The 23,305-nt window shown below is 41.1% G+C and overlaps 6 protein-coding genes across 6 annotated transcripts; 4 read left to right on the top strand and 2 right to left on the bottom strand.

The window, feature by feature from the left end:
• The first annotated feature begins 773 nt into the window (after positions 1 to 773).
• LOC130701339 (60S ribosomal export protein NMD3-like) lies at positions 774 to 2,921 on the top strand. The gene is made up of 8 exons (XM_057523314.2): positions 774 to 925; positions 987 to 1,121; positions 1,187 to 1,472; positions 1,539 to 1,941; positions 2,026 to 2,177; positions 2,233 to 2,342; positions 2,410 to 2,647; positions 2,709 to 2,921. Exons 1-8 carry the CDS (start codon positions 873 to 875, stop codon positions 2,865 to 2,867), a joined length of 1,536 nt encoding a protein of 511 aa, XP_057379297.1. The 5' UTR covers positions 774 to 872; the 3' UTR covers positions 2,868 to 2,921.
• A 101-nt stretch (positions 2,922 to 3,022) lies between these two features.
• LOC130701319 (uncharacterized) lies at positions 3,023 to 4,370 on the bottom strand. Its single transcript, XM_057523293.2, has 5 exons — positions 3,984 to 4,370; positions 3,858 to 3,919; positions 3,647 to 3,790; positions 3,275 to 3,589; positions 3,023 to 3,214 (listed from the first exon to the last, which is right to left on the bottom strand). The coding sequence occupies exons 1-5, from the start codon at positions 4,294 to 4,296 to the stop codon at positions 3,080 to 3,082; spliced, it is 969 nt and encodes a 322-aa protein (XP_057379276.1). The 5' UTR covers positions 4,297 to 4,370; the 3' UTR covers positions 3,023 to 3,079.
• Positions 4,371 to 5,501: 1,131 nt separating this feature from the next.
• On the top strand, positions 5,502 to 8,414 carry LOC130701338 (protein wntless-like). Its single transcript, XM_057523312.2, has 11 exons — positions 5,502 to 5,757; positions 5,969 to 6,147; positions 6,222 to 6,315; positions 6,377 to 6,516; positions 6,581 to 6,905; positions 6,972 to 7,099; positions 7,191 to 7,196; positions 7,259 to 7,420; positions 7,506 to 7,733; positions 7,808 to 7,958; positions 8,019 to 8,414. The coding sequence occupies exons 1-11, from the start codon at positions 5,652 to 5,654 to the stop codon at positions 8,123 to 8,125; spliced, it is 1,626 nt and encodes a 541-aa protein (XP_057379295.1). The 5' UTR covers positions 5,502 to 5,651; the 3' UTR covers positions 8,126 to 8,414.
• A 153-nt stretch (positions 8,415 to 8,567) lies between these two features.
• On the top strand, positions 8,568 to 14,018 carry LOC130701282 (condensin complex subunit 1-like). Its single transcript, XM_057523242.2, has 9 exons — positions 8,568 to 9,025; positions 9,089 to 9,627; positions 9,687 to 10,052; positions 10,114 to 11,274; positions 11,341 to 12,096; positions 12,171 to 13,010; positions 13,071 to 13,200; positions 13,271 to 13,627; positions 13,688 to 14,018. Exons 1-9 carry the CDS (start codon positions 8,905 to 8,907, stop codon positions 13,750 to 13,752), a joined length of 4,335 nt encoding a protein of 1,444 aa, XP_057379225.1. The 5' UTR covers positions 8,568 to 8,904; the 3' UTR covers positions 13,753 to 14,018.
• Positions 14,019 to 14,105: 87 nt separating this feature from the next.
• On the top strand, positions 14,106 to 16,443 carry LOC130701296 (uncharacterized). The gene is made up of 7 exons (XM_057523263.2): positions 14,106 to 14,280; positions 14,338 to 14,763; positions 14,832 to 15,312; positions 15,376 to 15,520; positions 15,581 to 15,795; positions 15,863 to 15,981; positions 16,041 to 16,443. The coding sequence occupies exons 1-7, from the start codon at positions 14,147 to 14,149 to the stop codon at positions 16,441 to 16,443; spliced, it is 1,923 nt and encodes a 640-aa protein (XP_057379246.1). The 5' UTR covers positions 14,106 to 14,146.
• LOC130701285 (alpha-mannosidase 2-like) lies at positions 16,438 to 22,008 on the bottom strand. The gene is made up of 8 exons (XM_057523244.2): positions 21,544 to 22,008; positions 21,284 to 21,376; positions 20,675 to 20,847; positions 20,420 to 20,553; positions 20,147 to 20,287; positions 19,864 to 20,055; positions 18,598 to 18,986; positions 16,438 to 18,482 (listed from the first exon to the last, which is right to left on the bottom strand). The coding sequence occupies exons 1-8, from the start codon at positions 21,958 to 21,960 to the stop codon at positions 16,524 to 16,526; spliced, it is 3,498 nt and encodes a 1,165-aa protein (XP_057379227.1). The 5' UTR covers positions 21,961 to 22,008; the 3' UTR covers positions 16,438 to 16,523.
• Between the last annotated feature and the right edge of the window lie 1,297 nt (positions 22,009 to 23,305).

The raw sequence follows: 23,305 nt of genomic DNA, 5'->3' as shown, positions 1-23,305 counted from the left end.
TCATTTGGTAAGACGAAACTGATTTCCTGTAGAAATAAGGACGATAACGAGTTCCATTTCTTGAGGCTTCGAGTTTTTGAGTTATGAGCTTATGACGGTAAAACAGTTTTTATTACCCACTTTTGTTTTTAACTCCCTCTTTATAGAACATCAATGGGGGTTATGTACAAGGCATTTAGTCGTGCTGAATTGTGATATACTGTATAGTATGATCGCAAATTTCTGGTTACTGAAACAAACAGAGGAAGACGTTTATACTCCCGAGCTCGATATTTAGCAACCCTAAGGATCATGTAGTTAGTTAATTGCATTCAAAACGTTTTACGTACTTGCCATCGCCATACGACAATACCAATCAGTTTCATACAAACTTTTAAAATGGAAAAGATCAAAATTTTCGCTTTCGGTTTTCGGTGTGACTACTGAAAAATAGAAACCTTCTTGCCACGGTGATCTTCCTCCAAACAAAATAGGAATTATGCTTTCGAGTCTAAACTTTGTGTAAAAAATGTTCATGGAGGAAGTTAGCAAGGTATTGATTGTGTATAGAAAGAAGCCAGTGACTTATTCCTTCTGAAGAAATTTTGGGATTTTCTTAAATTCGTCTTAATTCTGTGAAGTAAATTAGTTTAAATTCGTTTGTAAGTTGTTAATCAAACGAGAAGAAAAAATCTATATTTAGGGCCATTAAAAACCGGCGTTATGAATCGAAGTTTTACAGCCAGTGCCATTACTTCGTCTTCGATAAAAATATCGATAGTTTTTATGTCGTCTGCTAAAGTCGTCGGTTGACGTCAACTTTGTCAGGTTCCGTGGGAAAACACGTGGTAAATTTTTTGTTTTGTGAAAAAACAGTTGAGTTTACTGTAGAGATGGAGTATATGGAAACAGGAGGATCCGACGAATCTTCACTCGCTTGTAAAATGTAAGGAAAACAAAGAAGCGTTACCAAGTTTCATGTTAAAAACTTGTTTTGTGTTCTAAAGTCTTTGCTGTCAATGTGGAACTCCCATCGAGCCGAATCCTGCCAATATGTGCGTAGCTTGCTTACGTACTCAAGTCGACATTTCGGAAGGCATACCGAAGCAGGCCGTAATCTATTTTTGTAAAGGTTGTGAGAGGTAAATTGATATGATGACAATTTATGTTTGATAGACAAGTTTTAATAATGGTATCATTATGTTAGGTATCTACAACCTCCGGAACAATGGATTAAGTGCTCACTGGAGTCCAGGGAGCTTCTTGGTCTGTGCTTGGCTAAACTGAAAGGACTGAACAGAGTCAGACTGATTGATGCTGGGTTTGTATGGACAGAGCCTCATTCTAAAAGAATCAAGGTTAAACTTACAATCCAGGCTGAAGTCCTCGGGGGAGCAGTTCTACAACAAGTGTTTATTGTTGAATTTGTTGTGAATGGGCAATTTTGTACAGACTGCCACAGGGTTGAGGCAAAAGATTTCTGGAAAGCTAATGTAAATCATGAATAGTTCTCATACCTTTAAATCAGTTGCAATTAAGCTTCCCGTTTCACATTTTAGGTACAAGTACGCCAAAAGACTGATCACAAGAAGACTTTCTATTATCTGGAACAATTGATTTTAAAGCACAAAGCCCATGAATCAACATTGGGTATTAAACCTACTCATGAAGGCATTGATTTTTTTTATGCTAATGAAGGGCAAGCCAAGAAGATGTTGGATTTCTTGACTTCTGTTGTTCCATGCCGTTATCAAGTATCCAAGACTGTGATATCACAAGATATTCACAGCAATACATACAACTGCAAGTTCACGTATAGTGTTGAAATAGTACCAGTTTGCAAAGACTGTGTTGTATGTTTACCACCAAAACTGGCTCATCAACTGGGAGGAATAGGACAAATTTGTGTAGTCCAAAGAGTGTCCTCCACAATTCACCTGATTGATCCATTTTCGGGACAAAGTAAGATTTTTTTTTACGTCCTTTCCTTACCTGCAACCAATTTTCTTTCTACTATGATGTTTTATATATCCGTTAATTAATTAGTTGCTGAGGTTAACTCGAATACCTACTGGAGAACTCCATTTAACGCATTAAGTGGAACAAAACAGCTAGCCGAATATGTCGTAATGGACATCGAAATCATACGTGATCATGAAAAAAGAACATTCGCAGGACAAGGTGCCGTGTCATTTAAGGTAATATAGTTTTTTTCACTGATTTTTATAACTAGTAAAAAAATTCGTTTGACAGCATGTACTGGCAGATGTGTGGGTATGCCGACCTAATGAAATAGGCACAAACGAGATCCACACAAGGACCCATCTCGGACATTTGCTGAAACCTGGAGATATTGTCATGGGGTACGTCGGTCTACTATATTTTAACGTTGAGATCGTTTCTAATCCATTTAATTGGCGGAATGTGTAGGTACGACTTAGCAAACTGCAACGTTAATGACGATAATTTTGACAAAATGAATCGGGAGAACATGGCGGATGTGGTGTTAGTTAAGAAAATGTATGCTGATAAATCCGTTCGTAATCGTCGGCGAAAGTTTAAACTTCGTCATTTGGATGCTGATGGAATGGACGTTACAAGCATTAACCGGGATTACACCGATTTCTTGGAAGACTTGGAAGAAGATCCTGCTTTCCGTCAAAACATCGTACGTTATTTTTCTTTATGTTTAGTAAATTTCATAAGTGTTTCATGTCTTTTTCAATTAGAATATCTACAAAGACGAAAGAAAAGCTGCGTTAGCCGTTGAGGTGGGTGATGCAGACGACGAAATTCCTCAGATCACCCTACAGGAAATGCTGGACGATTTGCACATTGGTGATGAAAATCCGTTAACCGGAGCCTCAGTATTGGCAACTCAACAGTAAGGTATGAGCCAAACGATTGTATGTCTACACTTAATACATATTATTACTGGTGAACTTTGAGTACAATGAATTAGTTCGGGAAATTATAAGGGGTAGAGCAAAACCGAGAATTCTCGTCTTAATTTTTTTTCATCGTAATATCAGCTTAAATGAAATTGTATAATTATTTTTATTTACAAGATGTCGGTATATTAATGTTTTTAATACAGCAATTAGTCACTTCCCCAAAGCTTTTGAAACCTAACGAAGGATTCGTTACTAACGGAATGTTTTAAGAGATTTTCGGATTTTTTCAGATTAATCTCAGACGCATTGTTCTGTTGTAACTCAAGGAGTGAATCCATGCCCTAGATCAACAGGAAAGGTTAATTAATTAGTACAGAAATCTATAACAATGGTACACCAACCTGTTTCCAAGCTGTCAGCTTGGTACTTAAAACACTAATTTCATCCCCAAATTCCATAACTGGATCAGTGCTCTTACTTTTGGGAAGGCAGACGTTTAAATCAGCTTTGAAAACATCATTAAACTGATCAGCAGCAGAATTTAGTCTGTTGGCTTGTTCAAGAAAGTTATGAATAAGCAATTTATCATTCTGCAGATTCCTCCCTGGTGCAGTTTGTTTATATGTACACCACTCTTCAGACCTCTCCTTTGGCATTTGCTTAATTTCACTTTGCACATCAGCAGACAGCAAAGAAGCTTTCATGCTAAAAGCATCCTAATTAATGTCTAATGTAGAAAAACATAGGAGCATGAAATTAGACAATTTTCTTACCAAAAAGTTATCCATTGAAACAATATTATTCATTAGGCTTACACCAAATGCAAGAGTTGTGTTAACATGGGATTTTGTAATAACTTCAAGTGTCTTGATTAAACGAATCCAGAACTTCATTTGAAGATTTTTTGGCATATCACCCTAACAAACAGAGAAAATTATTGATGGATGCCTTACAATTACCCATGCCATTTTTCTACCAATTCACCTTTATAAAGGGTAGATCTTTTTTAGTGCAGACACAGGCACCACACCAAAATGCGAGGACAGCTAATAGAACATCAACAAAATTGGGGTTACACAAAATCAAAATGGTGTTTTATTATCGCCATACCTTCATCAGTCTCTGGAAACTTAAGAGTGCTCGTAGAACAAACAGGGGCGGCCGAACAATCCAGATCTTGTAATTTTAGTTGTAACCTTAAATTTGAAGGCAATGAACTTTCTATTGCTTTCGACGTTATCCAAAGAATTAAATCAGTACGAGGTTTCCCTGGCGTAAATAATAACTCCTCGATCCACCAATCATCAGATCTGACGATTAATGGACAACTAACTAGTGAAAGAACATTTACAATTTCCGATATGTTCTCTTCAACCGTTGACATTCTACTTTGAATAAAAACAATGGAACGACAAAGTCTCATCTACTTTCAAACTGTCAACAATTCGAACACTTGACGGCATTGTCTGATTGTCGTCCTGGCAAGCTGTAGGCTATTCTTCTGTCGTCTGTCGAATCTAGTCTAACGCTAGTATTACAGGACAGTAGCTGAATAACGAATCAAACAACGGAAAAATTAAGGCTTAGCTGAAGACATGTAGCATTGTTTTAATTTGTGCTGTGAAAATCCACCAAACGTGAATTTTAAACTTATTGGTTCCTTTGCTTTTAACACTCCGTGAATGGGCACATCCTGTTCTAGCTTTATGGCAACGTTGCAGAGTTTTCCGACAAAAATTGAAGAACAGAGCTTTGACAATGCACCTACAAGCACTTTCCAGTTTACAATTGTGATTTTTAAAATAAATAAGCTACATGTGGAACGTGGAAGTCAAACATACGAATGGCTATTCTGAAAAGGAAGACGGTCCTCACACGTACTTCACGTCCATCCGGATCACACCTTTGTCGTAAATTGACCAAATAGGTAAGGAGACAAGTGCCCACCACCAGAATAGCAAAAGCTACGCTCCTTCGTTAAAAAGCCACGCCACGTCGTAGGTTTGAGGTAACGGCAAATTATTCCAAATATAGAACGCGAAACTGCGAAACTGAAAAAAAATTCAAGTTCGTTATACAAACAATCGAAAATTCTACTTTTAATACAAGTGATAACATGCACCTTTATAACAGAGCTATGTAGATATACAGTATATATTCAAATATATATAGCTATAATATATGTATTGAAATGGGTTTACTAATAACAATTGGTTTGAAAACAAACATTAAAACGAAATACATTGATTGGCTTTGTCTACCGTTTCTTATTTATTATATAAATGTTTGACGATAGTACAATAAAATAAAGCCGGGGTTTTTGGTTTTAAGGTTGACTGATTTCCCGGCAGTAGGATCGGCCCCGGTTTAATTAAGCCCGGGCAACCAACGGTTCCCCATCTAAAATATAGATTTTTCTGACGAACCAGCAGACTATTTCCCAAGCTTGGCGGGTTGGGCTGGTTTTTATGGAACAGAGCTTTTTTTGTTTGTTTGTTCCAGCCAAATCTCTGACGGGGGATGGAAACTTGGGCCTGGCCCCCATGGTTTTTGTGAGCTATTACCAACGTTGTCTTATCGTAACTCGAATGTCAGCTCTCTTGTGCTGTTGTTGGTTTTCCACGCTTGGCAACGCAGTTTAACTGAATCCAAATATTCGTTTGTGTGCTGCATTTACTTTGTTCGTCGCGCGTTCAAACGCCTAGCTCCAACTAATTTGGCGTGAAAAACAGAAAAGATTGTCCAAGTTAAACGTTTCAGTGAGCTTTATTTCACACAATGGCAGGAGCAGTGGTTGAGAATCTCAGCAACCGCAAACTTATTGTTCTAATATCTTTTCTTATGATATGTCTCCTCCTTTGCTTTCTTCTTGGCGGCTTGGTTGGTAAGTTCAAAGCTTCTGTCAGTGGAAATTGCGTGACTCACGTTTCTTAAAATAGTAGACGTATACAGACCGTCTAGCTTTCCACTCTTTGCTTGGTTATTCAGTTAACAATTTATATATGAGATTGTGGGAAGATATCTGATGAATCACCATCAGAATATAAAAAATTTCACTATACTTTTATTTCATTTTTATTTCTAATTCCTTGCAGCACCAGCACCATCCAATGTTCAATCAGTGTTAGCCACAAAATGCTATGATCATGGACAAAACAAGAGCAAATTTTTCTATGTGCGTCCTTCTGGTGGTTGTGACAAGATAGATGATTTACATGGGCCGGAAGCAGAGGAGAGGCACATTACTGATAAAAATGTTGTTTTTGCTTTTCAGGTGTGTACTTGCCACTAATATTATTAAAAGTGATCTGTTGATTTTTTGCAAATAAGTCTCTTAACTTCCTGTAGTTACCAATACCTCGAGGAGGCATGGAGTTGGACTACTCGCGTTGGATGCAAAATCTAATTGGAATTCTACAAATTGATGTCACATATTTTAAAGGTATTTTTTTTTAAATTATAGTAACCAGGTTTTTTGTGTCAATATCTTATTTTCTATTTAGAATGGGAATTAATGGAGCCAAGAGTTCCAGTTACAATTGATGCTCGTCTGGGTTATCGAAATAAAGGAGACCCTGAAGATGAATGGAAGGAATATGCCAAGTCAACTGAAATCAGAACAATGGATTGTTCACCCCCTGAAGTACTTTCTGGCATTTATTTCAGTAAAACATTGTGTGAATTTTTACCAACTAATTATTTCTTAGAGGGACGGCTATCTCTATAATTGCTCGCTTCTGCCGCTTTTCGAGCTTGGTGCATTGCACCACGACTATTATCTTCTAAACCTGCGATTCCCAGTTGTGTATGAAAACAATCGAGGACTCGGTCCTGTTGCTGATCTTTGGCTTGTTGCCATTAATCAAAATGGAGGTTTTACCAAAGTTTGGTTATCTCTGAAGACTGTTTTCTTCCCTATGGTTATTGGAGTCATCATATGGTTCTGGCGCCGTGTTCAGTTACTAGCTAGGCAACCGACGTTGCTAGAATCTATGCTCTTGGCCCTTGGCGTCGCTTTGTCAACTTTAAACTGTAATACTATTTCGTGATTTTTAAAAGTAGAAATCTATGTTAAATTTTTCATTTTCTTTTTTTTAGTGCCACTGGAATATTTAACTCTTTCCATAGAAATGCCATTCATGCTTCTTTTGGGAGACATGAAACAGGGCATTTTTTATTCTATGCTTTTATCTTTTTGGCTTGTTTTTGCTGGAGAACACCTCATGGTAAGGTATAGTTAACTATTTTTTCTTAAGAAACCATAGAACTAATGCATGGTTTTGTTTCTGACTATTGGACGATATGCAACTACGACAGAATCAGGTAATTTTTCCTGTTAAATATGGTTCCTGTTAGTTCCTGAAGTTTAAATATTTATATTCTAGGATGATACTGAGCGAAAAGGATTGAGAGGTTATTGGAAACAGCTCAGTTGTGTAGGTGTTGGTTGCTTATCCATGTTCATATTCGATATGTGTGAACGAGGCATTCAATTAAGGAATCCTTTCTACTCCATCTGGGCAAATGAAATCGGCACACAAATTGCGGTACGTGGTGTATTTATGTATATATATATATGTTTGATTTCATTTTTCCGAGCGTGTCTGATCAAAAATTTCTTCTGTGCAATAGCTCAGTTTTGTCATCATTGCTGGGATAGCTGCTGGAGTTTATTTTCTATTCCTGTCGTACATTATCTACCGTGTATTCCGCAATATTAGTGCCAAACGCCAAGCGTTACCAGCCATGGCGTCTGCGCGAAGGCATTTCTATGAAGGTGTCATTTACAGATTCAAATTTCTAATGTTGGCCACATTGCTATGCGCCGCTATGACAGTCATTGGCTTCATTTTGGGTCAGGTAAGTCAATGGGTTATATCATCATACGTTTATATTAATGGGTAAGTCAACCAGTTGCACCATTCCTGCTGTAGGTCTCTGAAGGCAAATGGAAGTGGGATGAGGACATCAATTTAGAATATACGTCTGCGTTCTTCACCGGAGTATATGGAATGTGGAATGTCTATATCTTGGCACTACTTTGCCTATATTCTCCTTCTCACAAGCGCTGGCCTAGCGAAAATGGTTTGTTCAGTTTTCCTTAAACTTAAACACTTTAATGAATATAACTTTTTTTGTATTTAGCGGGACAAGACGAAACGAATGAAGAAATCGAATTCACCCCGCTGCCAACTGAACCTAGTGAGCTTTCATCGCTTACCGCCATGATCAAGAAAACCGCAACGGATTAGTCCAACAAGCCATGACAATGCTTTATGCCATCAGTTACTACGTTGTAGTGCGATTCTTGAAAACGTCCTATCGTTTAAGTTTTAGGCTCATACGTTATTGAGCTTATTAAAACCTCCAACTTGCTAAGTGTTAGCGATTTCTCAAGTGTTATGAAACACTTAAAGCCATTCTTTCTCTTTTAACGGAGTGCATTCCTAATGTTATTTATCTCCTTGCATGTGTCTTTTTCTCTTGACCTAATATCACGTTTCATTGGAACCACTGATCAAATATAATACTCTTCCCATCGTTTTCTTCTGCTTTATTTTCTATTGCTTATGAATTCGTGTTCTAATCCAAATTATAATCTTCGGCTTTCAAAGACTTTCCATTTTTTGTTTGTTCTGTCACAATGCTCTTTCCCACATGGACTTGATCGATATAGTATGCCGCGATTGACATAACAACGCTGACTATGCCGCATTCTTCCCGCCTTACATGACTTGTACTCTGAAACTTAAAACCACCATTTTTTTAATCGGGGCCGGTCGTCTGGGGCAACCTGAATTTTGTCTCGCCCCGCGCTGGTTGACAAAGTAATCCAAACCTGAAAGACTTTTTACAGGGTGGGGCAGATGACCACGGTTAGGGCCAATTGGGCCGTTTGCATTTGGCTTGTTTTTAGTATTTAACTTTTCTGGCAACAATGCCGAATAGTAGCAAGCTTGGGTTGGTTTGAAGTTTTGAATGTTTAGAAAGTGTGCTGTGTGGCTGTCGCAACGGAAACCAAAGAGCAAAAATGACCGTCTTCGAATTCGTAATACCAGAAAATAAAGAAGATTTACGCCAAGTTTCAATTTCTGGACAGTATGTTGTTGAACAAGAGTATTCAAAACATGAGCTTCCGGGAAAACTACGAGGTAGTGCATGGTGAGATAGTTTTTAATAACTGGAGTTAATTCAAAAATTCCCTGTTTTTGCAGAAGCATACGTTTCATTTTCGCGAGAAGGGACGACTTACATCCTGACCCATTTTGATACTTTGTTTAGCTCGCTGATAAAATTTGATCAGCTAGCCCTTAGCCAACAAAATGATGCGTGGAAAGTAGTTTCTCAGTCCATCACACAATTGAATTCAGACATAAACAAGTACCTGAATAACAGCAATAGCAATCCAGATTCTTGCCATGAGCTTGTAACAATTACAAAAATGATTGTTTACTTGCTTTGTGCCTTTCTTCAAAACTATGAAACAAGAAGCTTAGTTGTTCCTGGCTCGGAAACAAAATCTGGTCGAAAGAAGAAGACACCAGTTGATGATGGTTTTGACCTAGAGTCTGAGAGGAACTTTGCACTTGTTAGTCTAGATCATCTAATACAGATGCCTATTCACAAGTTGTGGTCACCACCAGTGGTTGAGCAAGAATTTGTTAATCTTGTTGCAAACCTCTGCTATAAAGTTCTTGAAAACCCAGTTATTAGCCATGTCAGGATGAAAGGAACAGTAGAGGCAGTTTTCAGAGTAACTATAAAAAAAAATTTCTAATAGGAATACAATAATGCAGACAAATTATTATCTAGGTTATTGGTGCTTTGGTGAAACGCTACAACCATGGATTGAGTTGCACTCTCAGAATGATACAGTTACTACAGCACTTTGAACATGTCGCGCCAGCTTGTGTTCATGGGATAATAACAATGATCGAACATTTTAACTGTGGTTCAATGGTTGTGGACTTGGTGCGTGAAATTGGACAAGTCGATCCACATGATCTTGCCCGTGACACATCGAGCTCAAGAAACTACGCCGCCTTTCTGTCGGAATTGGCCGAAAAAATTCCATCTTCTTTTATCCCGTGTATCAGCCTTTTGAGCGTTCATCTAGACGAGGAGTCTTTCACACTGCGCAACAGTGTTCTTTCCATATTTGCGGAGATTGTTTTACAGGTATGCATTTTCTGCTCCCAATTTAATGCCTTTGTTAACTCGATGATGTTATTCTCCCTAGGAGCTCAGTGGAGAAAATTTAGACGATAGAAAGCGTGAACTGCGAGATCAGCTACTTGAACCCCTACTGGAACACTTGCATGATGTTCATTCTTTCGTCAGAAGCAAAACACTTCAGCTTTGGCATAAACTAAGCCTAAAGCAGGCGATACCATTAAGCTTACAGCACAAAGTCTTAAGCATGACTACTGGTCGGCTGAACGATAAAACTGGCACTGTGCGGAAAAATGCTATTCAGCTATTGATTGTTCTGATGCAAGGTAACCCTTATGGTGAGCGTTTACCATTAGCGGAACTCGCAGCAAAGAAAGAATCTGAAGAGGCCAAGCTCAAAGAGATGCTACAGGGTCGAGAAAACCAGCCCCAAAAAATTCAAATTGATCCAAGTAAGTGTGGACCCACGAAAACGGAACTATGGAATGCAATGGAACCGGAAATCCTAATAGCTATTCATGAGGCACTCAATGAGGATGTAGACTCCATGTCTATGTCGGAACTAACAGACGATCAAATAGTGGAATTATTGAACACATGCAACTACAAAAAAGTTGCTAAAACGTTCATCAGCGATGACAGCGAAGATCAAGAAGATCCTACCGAGATCTTGGAGAAAATCAAGATGATATTTGTTGGCGACGAAGATGAGGCAGGTGAAAAGGAGGCCCTCGAGCGTCTCGTTCATAATGTGGCTGAGCAAGAAGCCCAACAACAAACAGTTGAGGAGGAAAGCAAAGAAATTAGCCAACAGCGAATGCTTGTACTTTATTTAAGGGACTCGCATGCCTTTGCAAGTTCAGTTTATGCAGCCATCCCTATGGTCTGCCAACTTCTATGTTCCAAACATACCAGCGACATCCTTGAGGCGATCAACTTTTTCGTTACGGCATTCGAGTTCGATGTTCTAGACGCTATGCAGGGTGTTAGGCGCATGTTGAGCCTCATCTGGTCTTCTGAAGACGACGTCAAAAAAGCTGTCGTAGAAGCTTATAAACGATTGTACATGAACATAGAATCGGCAGAAATCTCCAAAAGGCGTGCTCATCAAGTGGTTTCTAACCTTAGCGCTCTGATATCAATGTCAACTCAAGGCGAACTGGCATCCTTAGAGGAATTGATCGCAGTGTGTGTGGCATCGGGAGATCTGCCAAAGATTTGCTTCCAGGTACTAAGAAGTTTTTTCCCGTTTTTCAATTTTTAGTTACTGTACTTATTATTTGTTAACTCCAAGGTTATGTGGGAGAAATTTTCAATGGCGCTTCCTGACACAACAGAAGAAGAGTCACGCTCTGCTCTTATGTTGCTCACTATGGTGGCCAGTGCTCAGGTCCAAGTGGTGACAAGCAATGTGAATGTGCTCGTGTCGGTGGGATTAGGTGAAAGAGGTGCTAAAGATTTTCGCCTAGCACATTTGACATGTGCAGCTTTGATAAAGATGGCACCGACCAAAGCATCAACGGATTGCAAGGACGAACCAATGCGCTTTCCACCAACACATGAAATATTCCAATGCTCTAAAAAGCTGCTTGTTGAAGGTCTCACTCGTTTGGAAGACCCCTACTATTCACAATTTGCTACATCGGCTGTGTCACTCATTTACACGCTTGCCGAGCATCCCGATATGATCATGGGAGAGGTTCTTAAGGAGATGTGTGCTATTGTTTATAAATCCAGCCGTGATATAGCGGAAAATGGAGAGCTAGAAGTGTCCTCTACTGTTTTGACGCGCATCTTAGTTGTTGCTGGCCAGGTGGCCCTGAGGCAGTTAATCCATTTGGACGTTCATGTCTACAGCGAACTTCGTCGCAGAGCCCGCGTTCGAGAAGAAAAACATGAAGAATCTACCAAACTGAAGCGCAACCTTATTCAATCCGCCTCTCGCCGAAGACTTTCTACACGACTTCAGGCCGAACAAAATGATTCAGGAGAGGAGGATGAACTTGTTGGCGCTGTGGCTGATGACGATGAAGCTGAATACGTTCGCAAGGTGATTTTTCTTTTTCACGATATAGATTTTTATAGTTTTCGCGATAATATTTATACTGATTTTCTTTCTAATAGATTTGCGAATCGGAAATCGTAACGGGAGTGGAAAGTTTGCTTTCCTTGCTGGCTCCTTTGGTGGTACATGTGAATTCCAATCCAGCAAAATATCCTGATGCATCACTCAGGACAGCGGCCAGTCTCTGCCTTGCCGAGTTCATGCTCGTCTCGCCGCAGTTTTGTTCACAACATTTGCGCCTTCTATTCACCGTACTAGAAAAGAGCCCAGAAGACGTAATCCGCTCCAACTTGGTCATTGCTATGGGTGACCTTAACTTTCGCTTTCCGAACTTGATCGAGCCGTGGACACCTAACTTGTACAGCCGACTACGCGACGATTCTCCTGCAGTCAAGAGAACCACGCTGAATGTCCTTACTCACTTAATTTTGAACGACATGGTTAAGGTTAAGGGTCAGATCTCAGATATTGCCTTGTGCATAATCGATCCTGATCCGAGAATTTCGGGAATGTCTCGAATGTTCTTCAGCGAATTTGCTCGCAAAGCAAATGCTCTGTACAACGTCATGCCAGATATTATTTCACGACTTTGCGACCCTGAGGCTGGCGTTGCTGAAGAAGATTTCCGCGTCGTGTTAAAGGGGATTATGGTTTTGATTCAGAAAGATAAACAAAACGAATCACTTGTTGAAAAAATCATTTTACGATTGGGAGCTTCGCGAACTGAGCGTCAATCTAGAGACCTGATTTTCTGCCTCTCATTGCTCACTTTCAACGAGCGTTCTCTTCGCCGTGTTCTCGAACATTGGAATTGTATTGCCGATAAGATCCATGAAGAGGGTGTTATTGATAGTTTAAATTCCATTTTAGCTGCTACGAAGAAAGCGTTCGCTAAACAGGTATAATGAAGATCAACTAAATCAACTTTTTTATTCTCATTTTTTTTTTGTGATATGTAGGAAATCCGTGGGTTGATAGAAGAAATAGAGGCTAAAATCCAAGAAACTGTTGACAATGCCACAGATGAACAACAGGTTATTCGCAAAGCTCAGGCTTCGCAGGCTGTCAAAGCTTCCTCCAAGGGCAAACGTAATGGATTTGAATATTTAATAAACTTTATGTTGGGCCTGTTTCTGATTTTATTGTCTCCTTCTCGCAGCAAAACGAAAGAAACCAGTAAAGAATTCATCGGAAAGCGATGAAGTTTCGATGGAAGAAGACGACCCAGATATGCCAGGCCACCCTGCTCATTTGGAAAAAGCCACGCCACATAACCGCTCTCCGCTCAGAAAGCCAGTTCGACAACGCGAACAAAGTAGTCGCAAAAGAATCGCAGTTCCACAAAGCTCATCGTCAAATGATGAACTAAATGCTGAAGAAGAAGAAGAAGAAGAAGAAGAAGAAGCAATGCCGGTCTTCAAGTTGCAAAAGGAGACGCGATCGTCTCGAGCGATGCATCGTCGAGCTAAGGCGAATTGTGGTAGCGAAGAGGATGATTTTATAAAACCATCATCACGTGAGTTATACGTAAATTTTCGAAAGTATTATCAAACATTAATTATATGAATATCTAAAGGAGGAAAAGCCAATCAAACAAAGGAGGTGCCAGAGAAAACGAAGTCTTCTAGGTCGCGAAGATAACCTATATATCGCTGCTTTAATATATTCGCAGAGTCGATTTTCGTGTTTGGAAAGCAATTTAACTTGATATCTATTTTTTTTCCGTAGTTCATCATATGCTTTTTTTATTTCCTATAATCTCTTTTGTAACTGAAGCTGACATAAGTGTTTCTTTATAAGTATATCTGATTCTGATCGTTAAATAATCCAGTATTTTGCTAGTGGCTAGATAGGGCTTCCTTTGTCGACCATTTTCGCAGAAGGAGCGCTAGGAAATAAACTGAAATCGAAACACTTTTCAAAACTTCTTAAAGTCGTATACAAGCTATTTTGAAATCAATTTTGAATTTCAATTTCTAAAGAGTACAATTCAACAACTTTCTTGTTGGAAATCGATTGTGGTTTTCAAGTAGAAATGGGAATAATTTTCGATGAGCTCCCAGATGACATACTGCTTCATCTTTTCCAGTTTTTGGGCGGGAAAGATTGCATGACTTTTTCACTCTCAGGGGTCTCCAATAGGTTTTCGTATCTGTACGGTGGCAGACGGTAACATTTATAGATCTAATGTATCTCTAAAATCTAAATGTTTTTTGGCTGCTGCAGAACGGTGTCAATCCACCAATGTTATTCTTTGACTGAAGAGCTATTCCATTCATACATCAGGAATTGGGTTTGCCCAGAAATGGTCACATGTTTAGATGTCAGCCATTGTTACTGGCTACCACATGGTTCTCTGTACGATGTTGTCTTATCAATGAAGCAGTTGAATTCCCTACATGTTCAAGATACCAAATTGAACCTATCAGATCTTTCAGTTATATTCAAGAGTTGTAATCAAATAACAAGTATTGGAATCAGTGTAACAGAGGATGACTTGAAAGCTTTTCAAAAGACACGAAAATTTGGAACATTATCTAGAGCATTGCCATCACTGTCCGATGGTTTTGCAAAACTGACTGATGTGAAAATTCTGGTATTCAACAGTGCCTATTATATAGACTCCTGGTGCATGATTTTGCATTTATTAAGGTAATATAAAGTTGCAATTTTTATATGTGTAACATTTGGGTAATGTAATCCTTTTAATTGTCATACAGTTGCTGTAAGATATGTGTGGATCTCCATGTGGAAATCGATTATAGTGAAGACTATTTCAGGTATGGGCCATTTGGGAAAAACGATTATGACGAAGAATTCGTGAACCATGTACGCAACGAATTCTTCCCTCATTTAGGGTGGATGGCTTCGTTGAAAAAATTGGTTATTTTAAAGAGGGGTGGCGTTATTTCGTACGATGACGAATGTGTCAAGGGACTCGTTAATTGGATATTTTCCCAATATAACATGAACTCCATAGAACGTATTTGGATAAAGGAAGAAATCGAAATCCTCTCAGACGCCATTGCTTCGAACAATCAATTAAAATCAATCTTGTGTGGCTATTTACCGGACTTTGTTTGGAGTAACCAGCGATCTGTGCATTTAGAGCACATTGGTGGCATTGGGTTAGGCCATTGGATCACGCCCGACACGTCGTCTAACATTCGCTACATTCATGGCTACTGCATAAATTCCAAAGTATAATTTTATTTTGCATCCTTCCCCTGAGATTAGGTAATTGTCTTCTCTTTTAACTTACAGGGTGTCGACGAATTGTGCCGAAACCATCCTAAATTGGAACACTTGCTTTTAAATGATAACAACGGTAACCCGTTTTTCATTAAAGGTGACTGGAAACTGCAACATTTAAAAACGCTGGTTTACACGTGTAGTTTTCCTAATCCAAGTAGGTCTTATACTCTTATCATACACTGTCTGTTGAATTCATACTTTTCTAATTTTATAGAAATCCTGGAACATTTCATAAATGCTACTCCGAATTTGGATGCCCTACATATTGGCTATTCAAATCGTTCGGCTTTGAGCCCTTGGACACCAGTGAACCATGAATCTCCATCTGCTAGTGTGACTGCGGATTTCTTGAAAGTGATATGTTGTCCTCGGTTAACTACATTGAGTTTGAATGCGTTTGATTTGTTTGATGGCGAATTCTTTGAAGCGGTAAATCTACTTTCCACTTTTAATAGTACCTATTTATCAATCTAAACTAATGACCCCAAATTTGCAGGTTTTCAAGGGCTGTCCACAACTAAAAAGTCTCCACATCTGTGGTGGCCTTACCAATGTCAGATGTTTCGAAAATTTTGGGCGCTTCATATCTTTGGCTAGAAGTCTACGAGATCTTAGGTGGGCGTTTCTTACTTCATCAATGAAAGATTGTTTTACTATTTCCACGCTTTTTTTAGATTACAATACGCCAACGAGTATGATGAACAAATTGCGGATCAATCTCTGAACATTCTCAATGCTCTCTTTGAGTGCAATCGATTGGAAAGACTAGTTCTCTACGAGGAAGATGGTCCAAATACGCCATGGGATGATAAGACACTTCAAAACACTCTGCTCGATTTTGTCAAAAGGATGCATCATCTGGTAGCATTTTGTTTTATCACAGCGTCAGACATTCAACCGGCAACGTTAGGCGATCTTAAACAAAAATTGGATGAACTCGTTGTTTCAAATCGGCCGGCATTATGGTATCATGTTGGTCAAACACTCCCCAGATCAACGGACCCTACCGTTCCACGGATCCATTACGACCAAATCGTCTCTCCAATCAACCCTTCCGAAATTGCTCCAGAATTGTGATCGTATACTTCAAATGTATTTATTATTATCGTTCATTGGGTGAATATTGCAGATCGTTTGACTAAGAAAACATTTTCGCCTCAAACAAAAGTGAGGTTAAAAGAGCCCAGTTCCATCAGAGGAAGGCGGGCAGAATCGAAATCAACCGGGCCTGTCGTTTGGAGCCCAGTAAGGGAAGTGCGCTCCACCTTGTCGAGTTCCAGTCCGATGAAAGATGTCCCCGGATAGAAGACCCGATCCTCTGGATCAACCGCACCGCACAAAGCTAAATCGTTTGTTATGGAACAATCGATGGCCCGATTGTGAAGAGTTAGTAACGCCGAGTTTGATGGTAGTTCGGCTTCCGCCAATCCGGGTTCAGAAAGCGTTCGTAGACCGACCATATGGATATTGCAAGGCAAGGGCTGATTTAGGAATAATACCCGTGTCCTCGCGATAAAATCGGCCTGTTCCGCTTCATCGGCATCAACAATGAAGGCTGCAGCTGGATACATCAATCTTGACGAGGCGAATGTAGCCGGAAGACTTAATTTCTTCACCTCGTCGCCAGTGCCTTTTCTATCCTCCAGCATTAAGACAAAGGGTGTTATTATTGGAAGGTTATCCGTCATTCCTTCTCCCATTCCTCTGCCATCATCGTGGATGGTTCGACGGTCCAACATGAATTCCATCCACCCTTTTTCGAGAGAAGTAAAGCCTTTAGCGCTGTTGACCAACACGTTCAGCCGCTGCGTTTCGTCCTGAATGAATGCGGCGCTAGTGATCGGATAGTAATTGGCCTCCACGCCCAGTGCACTGTGACGAACTCGCCGGGCGAAGGCAAATCCGTTCTGATCAGTAAAGAATTCCGCCGTGCCGTTAACGGGGTCAACATTTTGCAGTCCTGTTTTGAACCGGATGAAGAATTCGTGCTCTCTAAAATTGGGTGCTGGTCCCATATCCAATGTCGTTTCCATCCAGATGAGATCTTCCAACTTTTTGTGGAAAATGATGGTCGAGTGGACAAGAAGCTGGCTGTAAACAACGGACACTTCCGACATGACAGGTCCACTAATGATGAAAATCTGAGGCTTGCCGTTGAACCCTTTCAAGACATCAATTTGCGGATCGATTGCATTCGCATCGGGCATGAAAAGGTAAGCCCCGCTATGGAACATGCTCGAAGGATATGCAGCGAATTGCATGGCGCATGGAGTCACACGATCGGTGACCTTTGATCGGATGGATTTCAGGAAACCTGATTGACCGTCGAAAAGCAATTTGATCTTGCGATTTTCAACTTGGATGTCGACCAATTGTTCCAGCCGCTGTGATTTGAATGGCCCGTTCAATGTCGTGTTATCAAACGTGCTGTAGACGAGCGTCTTGATGTTGTTGGAGTCGGTCGGCGTGTGCATCCTTTGGATGCGGAAGGCCGTCAGAGATAGCGGCGCCAAAGAAGCTATGAAAACCAGTTGGAAAGTTTCTGGAGCGTGTTCAAGTCGTTGGTGATGTTGAAGAGTCCACACGGGGTTCAGTTGGTGCCGGACTTTATGCCCTTCAGGATCCAGTACCCGGACATAAGGCCAGCTCGTCTTGAGCCGTACCATTTCGTCGCGATGGTGAGCCTCCGAGTTGTACAAGACGACCGTCTTTTCCATCTGGTCCGTTCCCGCCAAATCGAGTGTCGTCTTTTGGGCCAGCTTGTCATAAGTAGGCCGCCGAAGAGAAGGCAAAAGACGGAAACGCTTCCACTCGTCATCGTCGGCCGACATGAGGATGGACGCACTGCTCGATGCGATATTGGCCGCGTCCTTCAACGCCTGGAACAGTTTCTGGCCGTAATCCTGCATGACAGCCGTTTTACTCGTGCCGGTGATGGCATCGTGATGTTGGAAAAGGGCCAGCCATCTTCTTGCTTGAACCAACGCGCCATACTTGTGATCCATTACACGTCTGGCCGTTGGAAATCGTAACGCGTTCTGTCTCGCTCGGTTGAGGGCCACAGTGTAGAGAATCTCCGCTCCTCTGAGTCGATCTTCCAGTTCACGAGCCAACATCTATCATTCGGGTAAGACGAATAGGTTCAAAAAAAAATTATGCATCTTTCGTTTTTTGATTTGCGTTGAAAATGCGTGTTTATTTAAAAATTCTTATTTTGCTTGTGTCTTTTACTTTGTAGTAAGGTCGCGATGTGAAATAACCGGTCCAGTACGCGGGCCGTCCTTCACTGAAAATGTCGGCGTATGGAAAGAAATCACCTTTGACAGTTGGGAAATTGTCCACTCGACCTCGCACCGCTTCAAAGTAATCGGTGAGTGTCCCGAATCCAATCTCTGTCTGGTAGACGTCCTTCCTGGCGTTGATGTAGTTAAAGAGGTTCTGATAATTGGTGTACTGCTGGTCCCATTCGATATCGTGATCGTAACGAAAGTCGTCTCCCACAAGAGCCAGCACGATATTGTGACGCGTCAGCGAGCCCGTTTTGGCGTACTGCTCCAGCAGCACCTCCGCTTTAGTTTGAATGTTTGTTCGCGTGATGGGCGCCGAGTTCATTGTAAATTCTAAATAACAAGATAACAAAAGGGGGGAGGGGAAACAAAACAAAAAAGTTAGCGTCGTAAATGTGTACGTGCAAACGGGCAATGTCGTGACTTGAAAAAAAAATGCGTGAATCGGAACGAAGCGACAAGCCAACCGGTTATAAAGTGTTCGCAATCAAATTCGTCAACAACGAAAAAGAGAACAAAAAAAAAAAGGAAAAGAAAAATAACATTGAGAGGGTAGGGAATGAAAGAGGTACGTGAAAGAGCACACAATCCGGGTCCACACAGCTAGTGCTATTCATTGAACGATAGCCTGTTTTGCCGTCTCGGTCACGCACCACACTTTCCCGCCGACTTGAAGGGCAATCGATTAGGATAAATCTTGTGTCGTTATCCTTGTCTAGGAGGAAGTGAAGTCAACTGTACCACTCGAATTGTCCTTTTATTTCTATTCGAGTTCGACGACTTTTTCTTTTCAAAGAAAGGGAAGGAAAATCATTTTTAACTGTTGCCTGAATTCGTGATGTTGTGCGGTTGACATGACCCGTCAACGGACAATGTCAACGTCAAACTTTTCCCTTCAACTATTTTTTTGTTGTTGTTGTTGTTGTTGTTGTTGTGGAAGGGAAAGGTCAAATTCCTTGTTTCAATTGATGCAGGCCTCTTGATCTTGATTTTTTTTGTGTGGCGCAGAACGCACTATTCGCTACTCTGGCTCGATCTAAAATGACTCAATTATGTTCTTTACTTTCCCAAAGACGTCAAAGGACATTTTCATATGGCGGAGTTCAACCAAGGATTACGGTTAACGGTTCGTTTCCCTTCTTTTCATTTCAACTCGACTCCCTCCTCCCCTCCAAAAAAAAATATGATTGTGTTAAAGCGCTGGACGTACCGTTGTATTCACCGCGGACGTTGCGGAAATCGTATCCCAAGCACGTTTTTGGGTTGGGTCCGCACGAATGTTTTGTCGTGTAGATGTCGTACGGGAAGTTGTGACACAATATCGAATCTTGACCTGCACTCTCCCACGGCAGTTTCCAATAGAAATCGCTCACTTGTCGGTCAGCCATCCAGCGCTTCCATCCTTTTATATAAAACCAAAATGTAATCAGAAAGTCGTTTGAGGTTCTCGAATAGTTTTATTTTTATTTTTTATTTTTTCAAACTTGATTTACCGTAGTGGATACGTTGCACGACCGTGTTTTGTAGTCCCGCTGCGTGCAGGAGGTAAGGTGCCACCGGGCCGTGACCGAAAGGATCGACTGTCCAGGCCGACTTGGGAGACACGCCCAGACGGGATTTGAGCCACTGATGGCCTGCACGTGTACAGAGAGCATTTGCGAAAAGAACAAAACAAAGTTGAGTTGACCTTCATCGCTGTTTTTATCCGCCCTCTATTTTGGGGTTATTATTTGAATCGACTATGCGCTTTGTTTTTTGACCGTTACCTTCAATCATTTGATCGAGCATACTGTAAAGGTGAGGAGTGGCTTCGTCCACCATGACCCAAGTGCCTGATGTGAATTCAAGTCGCCCTTCCTCCACCAGCTTTTGAATCTGACGTTTTTTCGCTGGCAACGCGCTGAGAATAAGTTCGCAACATAATCAGTTCATTAGATCGCTCCGAAAAAAAAAACAAAAAAAAAAACAAAAACAAACAAAAACAAGCAAACTTTCAGACCGGTTCCTTTTTGTACACATACCTTTCCCACCAAAGGGCAAAGTACGCTATTTCCGTCCAGATGAATGTCATGTTCTTGTGCTGAGTTAACTTGGCCACCAAATTATCCAGAATCGAATGCGTCGTCTGGGCGTAATAGTTTTCAAATGTTTTCAACCAGCCGGGGTCGACGTGCGAATGAGGCAACACTACAACCTATTTTTTTTTTTTTTTTTTTTTATTCAAATAAAAAATAAAATGTTGATGGATCGATATTGCATTAAAAAAATTCTTGGATCGCTTGGCAATGGGTGTCGATGACGTGGAAGGGGGAGGGGTAGAACTCGACTCTAATTTGATGACAAGGCTTTTGTAAAAATGCGATGACAAGCGGTCCCCCTTTTTTTTTTTCTCTCTCTACTGGCGTACGTAACGAGTTTTAATTGTGCGTTGCTGTTGTTAGCGTCGTCACTTTTGACGTGGCATAAATACCGTTTGTCGTGATAAAGAGTCGAGTTAAGTGGAACACGTGGAAACGAGTGAGCAGAAGAAAAGAGAAAGAGTAAAGGAGCAAACGGAACGAGGAATGATGGATGACATGAAAACCAAAAAGAAAGAAAAGAAAAAAAAAACATTTGGTGATTAACAGAACCTTGAGAGCAGGGCGAGTCTTATCCTTCTTGTATTCGTTGTAGCGTTTTTCTAGCGACGAGTCCCAAAAATCCCTCCTGCGCATGTATTCCGGCTTCCAGTTGAGAATTTAAAAAAAAAAATGGAAATGGAAATGGAAATGAATCATCTTGATTTTGAAAACAGCCGCGCCAATGTCAAATGTTTGAAGAAACAGACTTGGGAAAATCGCGACAGCAGCCAGCGATTGATCGTCTGAAAAGAAAAACAATCGATACCGACCTGGAAATTGAGTGTAGGGTAGACATCCATAGTGTCGATATCGGCGCGAGAGGCAGTCACGCTTCGGCAGACATCGGGCCGAGACGATGAAAACGACGACTCGTTCATGGACCTTGCGTAAGCTTGATCGGAATCTTGCCGCCAGTGCGCCATTGCGCCACTCGATGCGGCCTCATCGCGCTGACGAACGCTGCCTCTTTGGCTATTGAATTTGGCAGATGAAAGCGACGATTTGTCGACGCCGCAATTCTTACTCGTGTTCCAGTCGATCCAATCGGTCATCAGGCCGACCACGGTGAAAGCGGCTAGCAAAAGTATAGGAGCGGCCAACAGGCGAAGACTCGGACGGCGTGAAAGAAACCGCCTCATCTTGTCGCCACCAGACACGTCAACAATCGTAGCACAATCGGAGGACATGGGGGATCTCGAAAGCCGGTCCGTCACTCATCTCTTTCCACACTTTCTCTCTCGTTTACAATCTTGACCGATGTTTGAAAGGTATCGTAAGGGGGGGGGGGGGGGAAACACTTTTTTTTTTTTTTCACACGTTTCACGCACTTCACTAATTTTTTTTTTTTTTTCCTTTCGACTTTAACGTTCGTGAAGTATCTGTCTAACTTGCCCAGTCGAGTGTCATATCCAGCAAAGCGTATCCTTTTTTTAGATGTTGGTTTTTTTTTTTTCTTTTGGGTTTCTATTTTGTAAGAAGAGCGAACGGCAATGTCGTCGGGCCGCAATCCATGCTCCTACTGACGACTCGCCTCCCAGCTACCGCACACCTGACCTCAGAAACGAAATCCAGCCCCCTTCAATAAACTACACTCTAAGCGACGCTCTTTTCTACCTTGTACCCGTTGGAGAAAAAAAAAAAAAAAAAAAAGAAGAAATGTCCCCCCCCCCAACCCCCCCCCCCCCCCCCCCCCCCCCCCCCCCCCCCCAGCGGCGGCGGTATCTCTCTTTTTTTTTTTTTTTTTTTTTTTTTTCCTTTCTATTTGGCCGCTACTTTGAGGTTTGGCTTCTTTTTGAAACGTGACTCTTTTAAAGCCGCGCCTGGCTCTTCATCAACTATGGGGTGTGGCCAATATTTAGAAGTAAACAGTTTTGGGAGGGGTGACGCGGGAGAGCATCTGATTTTTATTTTTGCGACCGCCGTTTTTGTGTGTGTGTCGTGTTTTTTATTTGAACATGAAGACTTTGGCACTGGACGCAACAGCACTTTGCGTCGTTTTCTTGTTGCGTTGAGAGCTTTAGAAAGTTGGATGGATGCGAGTGTAGTTGCCCGTAGGGTATGTATTGCAGCTGCGTTTGTTCCTCTTCTGGCTCGCTCTGCCCAGAAGCAGCACAACTTGGTGCTTGGAAATCGACCAAGAAAGAAAAAAAAAAAGAAGTGGAGGAAATGTAGTCCGACTGCACAGGTACACGAATTTCTCCGAAAAGGTATGAAGAAAAACAAAAAAAAAAAAAAAAAAAAGAAGAGAAAAGCGAAACATTTGAGCTTGGCACAAAAAGGAGATGAAGTAAAGTCACTGACGTCGAGGGGGGGCAAAAACCCCAACAAACAACTTTTCCCTTTCTCGTTATCTTGCGCCAGAGATACAGAATATATTTTGAAAAAAAAAAGAATAAAACCCTCCGCTCTTCATCTTGTGTGTGTGGAATATGCCGGAGGAATGCCGACAGTACTGGATAGGGTACGCGTATAATAAGTCGCTATCGATTGCATTTGGTTGGTTATTTCTTTGTATCCTTATGTCTGGATAGA

The sequence above is a fragment of the Daphnia carinata genome, chromosome 10 (genome assembly GCF_022539665.2).
Source record: "Daphnia carinata strain CSIRO-1 chromosome 10, CSIRO_AGI_Dcar_HiC_V3, whole genome shotgun sequence".
In the NCBI taxonomy this organism is placed as follows: domain Eukaryota; kingdom Metazoa; phylum Arthropoda; class Branchiopoda; order Diplostraca; family Daphniidae; genus Daphnia; species Daphnia carinata.
The sequence above is the reverse complement of the archived record's forward strand: the minus strand, read 5'-3'. Positions and strand labels throughout refer to the sequence as shown.

What these genes read in the sequence shown, in the direction of transcription:
- LOC130701339 (XM_057523314.2), top strand. Translation starts at nt 873, where the DNA reads ATGGAGTATATGGAAACAGGAGGATCCGACGAATCTTCACTCGCTTGT. An exon ending in TCTTCACTCGCTTGTAAAAT is followed by an intron (nt 926 to 986) that starts GTAAGGAAAACA and finishes TGTGTTCTAAAG; the next exon opens with TCTTTGCTGTCAATGTGGAA. An exon ending in AAGGTGCCGTGTCATTTAAG is followed by an intron (nt 2,178 to 2,232) that starts GTAATATAGTTT and finishes TTCGTTTGACAG; the next exon opens with CATGTACTGGCAGATGTGTG.
- LOC130701319 (XM_057523293.2), bottom strand. Translation starts at nt 4,296, where the DNA reads ATGAGACTTTGTCGTTCCATTGTTTTTATTCAAAGTAGAATGTCAACG. An exon ending in TTTCAATGGATAACTTTTTG is followed by an intron (nt 3,590 to 3,646) that starts GTAAGAAAATTG and finishes GACATTAATTAG; the next exon opens with GATGCTTTTAGCATGAAAGC. An exon ending in AGCTGACAGCTTGGAAACAG is followed by an intron (nt 3,215 to 3,274) that starts GTTGGTGTACCA and finishes CTGTTGATCTAG; the next exon opens with GGCATGGATTCACTCCTTGA.
- LOC130701338 (XM_057523312.2), top strand. Translation starts at nt 5,652, where the DNA reads ATGGCAGGAGCAGTGGTTGAGAATCTCAGCAACCGCAAACTTATTGTT. An exon ending in TCTTCTTGGCGGCTTGGTTG is followed by an intron (nt 5,758 to 5,968) that starts GTAAGTTCAAAG and finishes AATTCCTTGCAG; the next exon opens with CACCAGCACCATCCAATGTT. An exon ending in TTGGCTTCATTTTGGGTCAG is followed by an intron (nt 7,734 to 7,807) that starts GTAAGTCAATGG and finishes TTCCTGCTGTAG; the next exon opens with GTCTCTGAAGGCAAATGGAA.
- LOC130701282 (XM_057523242.2), top strand. Translation starts at nt 8,905, where the DNA reads ATGACCGTCTTCGAATTCGTAATACCAGAAAATAAAGAAGATTTACGC. An exon ending in TTGCGGAGATTGTTTTACAG is followed by an intron (nt 10,053 to 10,113) that starts GTATGCATTTTC and finishes TATTCTCCCTAG; the next exon opens with GAGCTCAGTGGAGAAAATTT. An exon ending in AAGCTGAATACGTTCGCAAG is followed by an intron (nt 12,097 to 12,170) that starts GTGATTTTTCTT and finishes TCTTTCTAATAG; the next exon opens with ATTTGCGAATCGGAAATCGT.
- LOC130701296 (XM_057523263.2), top strand. Translation starts at nt 14,147, where the DNA reads ATGGGAATAATTTTCGATGAGCTCCCAGATGACATACTGCTTCATCTT. An exon ending in GCTACTGCATAAATTCCAAA is followed by an intron (nt 15,313 to 15,375) that starts GTATAATTTTAT and finishes TTTAACTTACAG; the next exon opens with GGTGTCGACGAATTGTGCCG. An exon ending in GTGTAGTTTTCCTAATCCAA is followed by an intron (nt 15,521 to 15,580) that starts GTAGGTCTTATA and finishes CTAATTTTATAG; the next exon opens with AAATCCTGGAACATTTCATA.
- LOC130701285 (XM_057523244.2), bottom strand. Translation starts at nt 21,960, where the DNA reads ATGTCCTCCGATTGTGCTACGATTGTTGACGTGTCTGGTGGCGACAAG. An exon ending in CGTGCAACGTATCCACTACG is followed by an intron (nt 20,056 to 20,146) that starts GTAAATCAAGTT and finishes TTTATATAAAAG; the next exon opens with GATGGAAGCGCTGGATGGCT. An exon ending in CATCGCGACCTTACTACAAA is followed by an intron (nt 18,483 to 18,597) that starts GTAAAAGACACA and finishes CCCGAATGATAG; the next exon opens with ATGTTGGCTCGTGAACTGGA.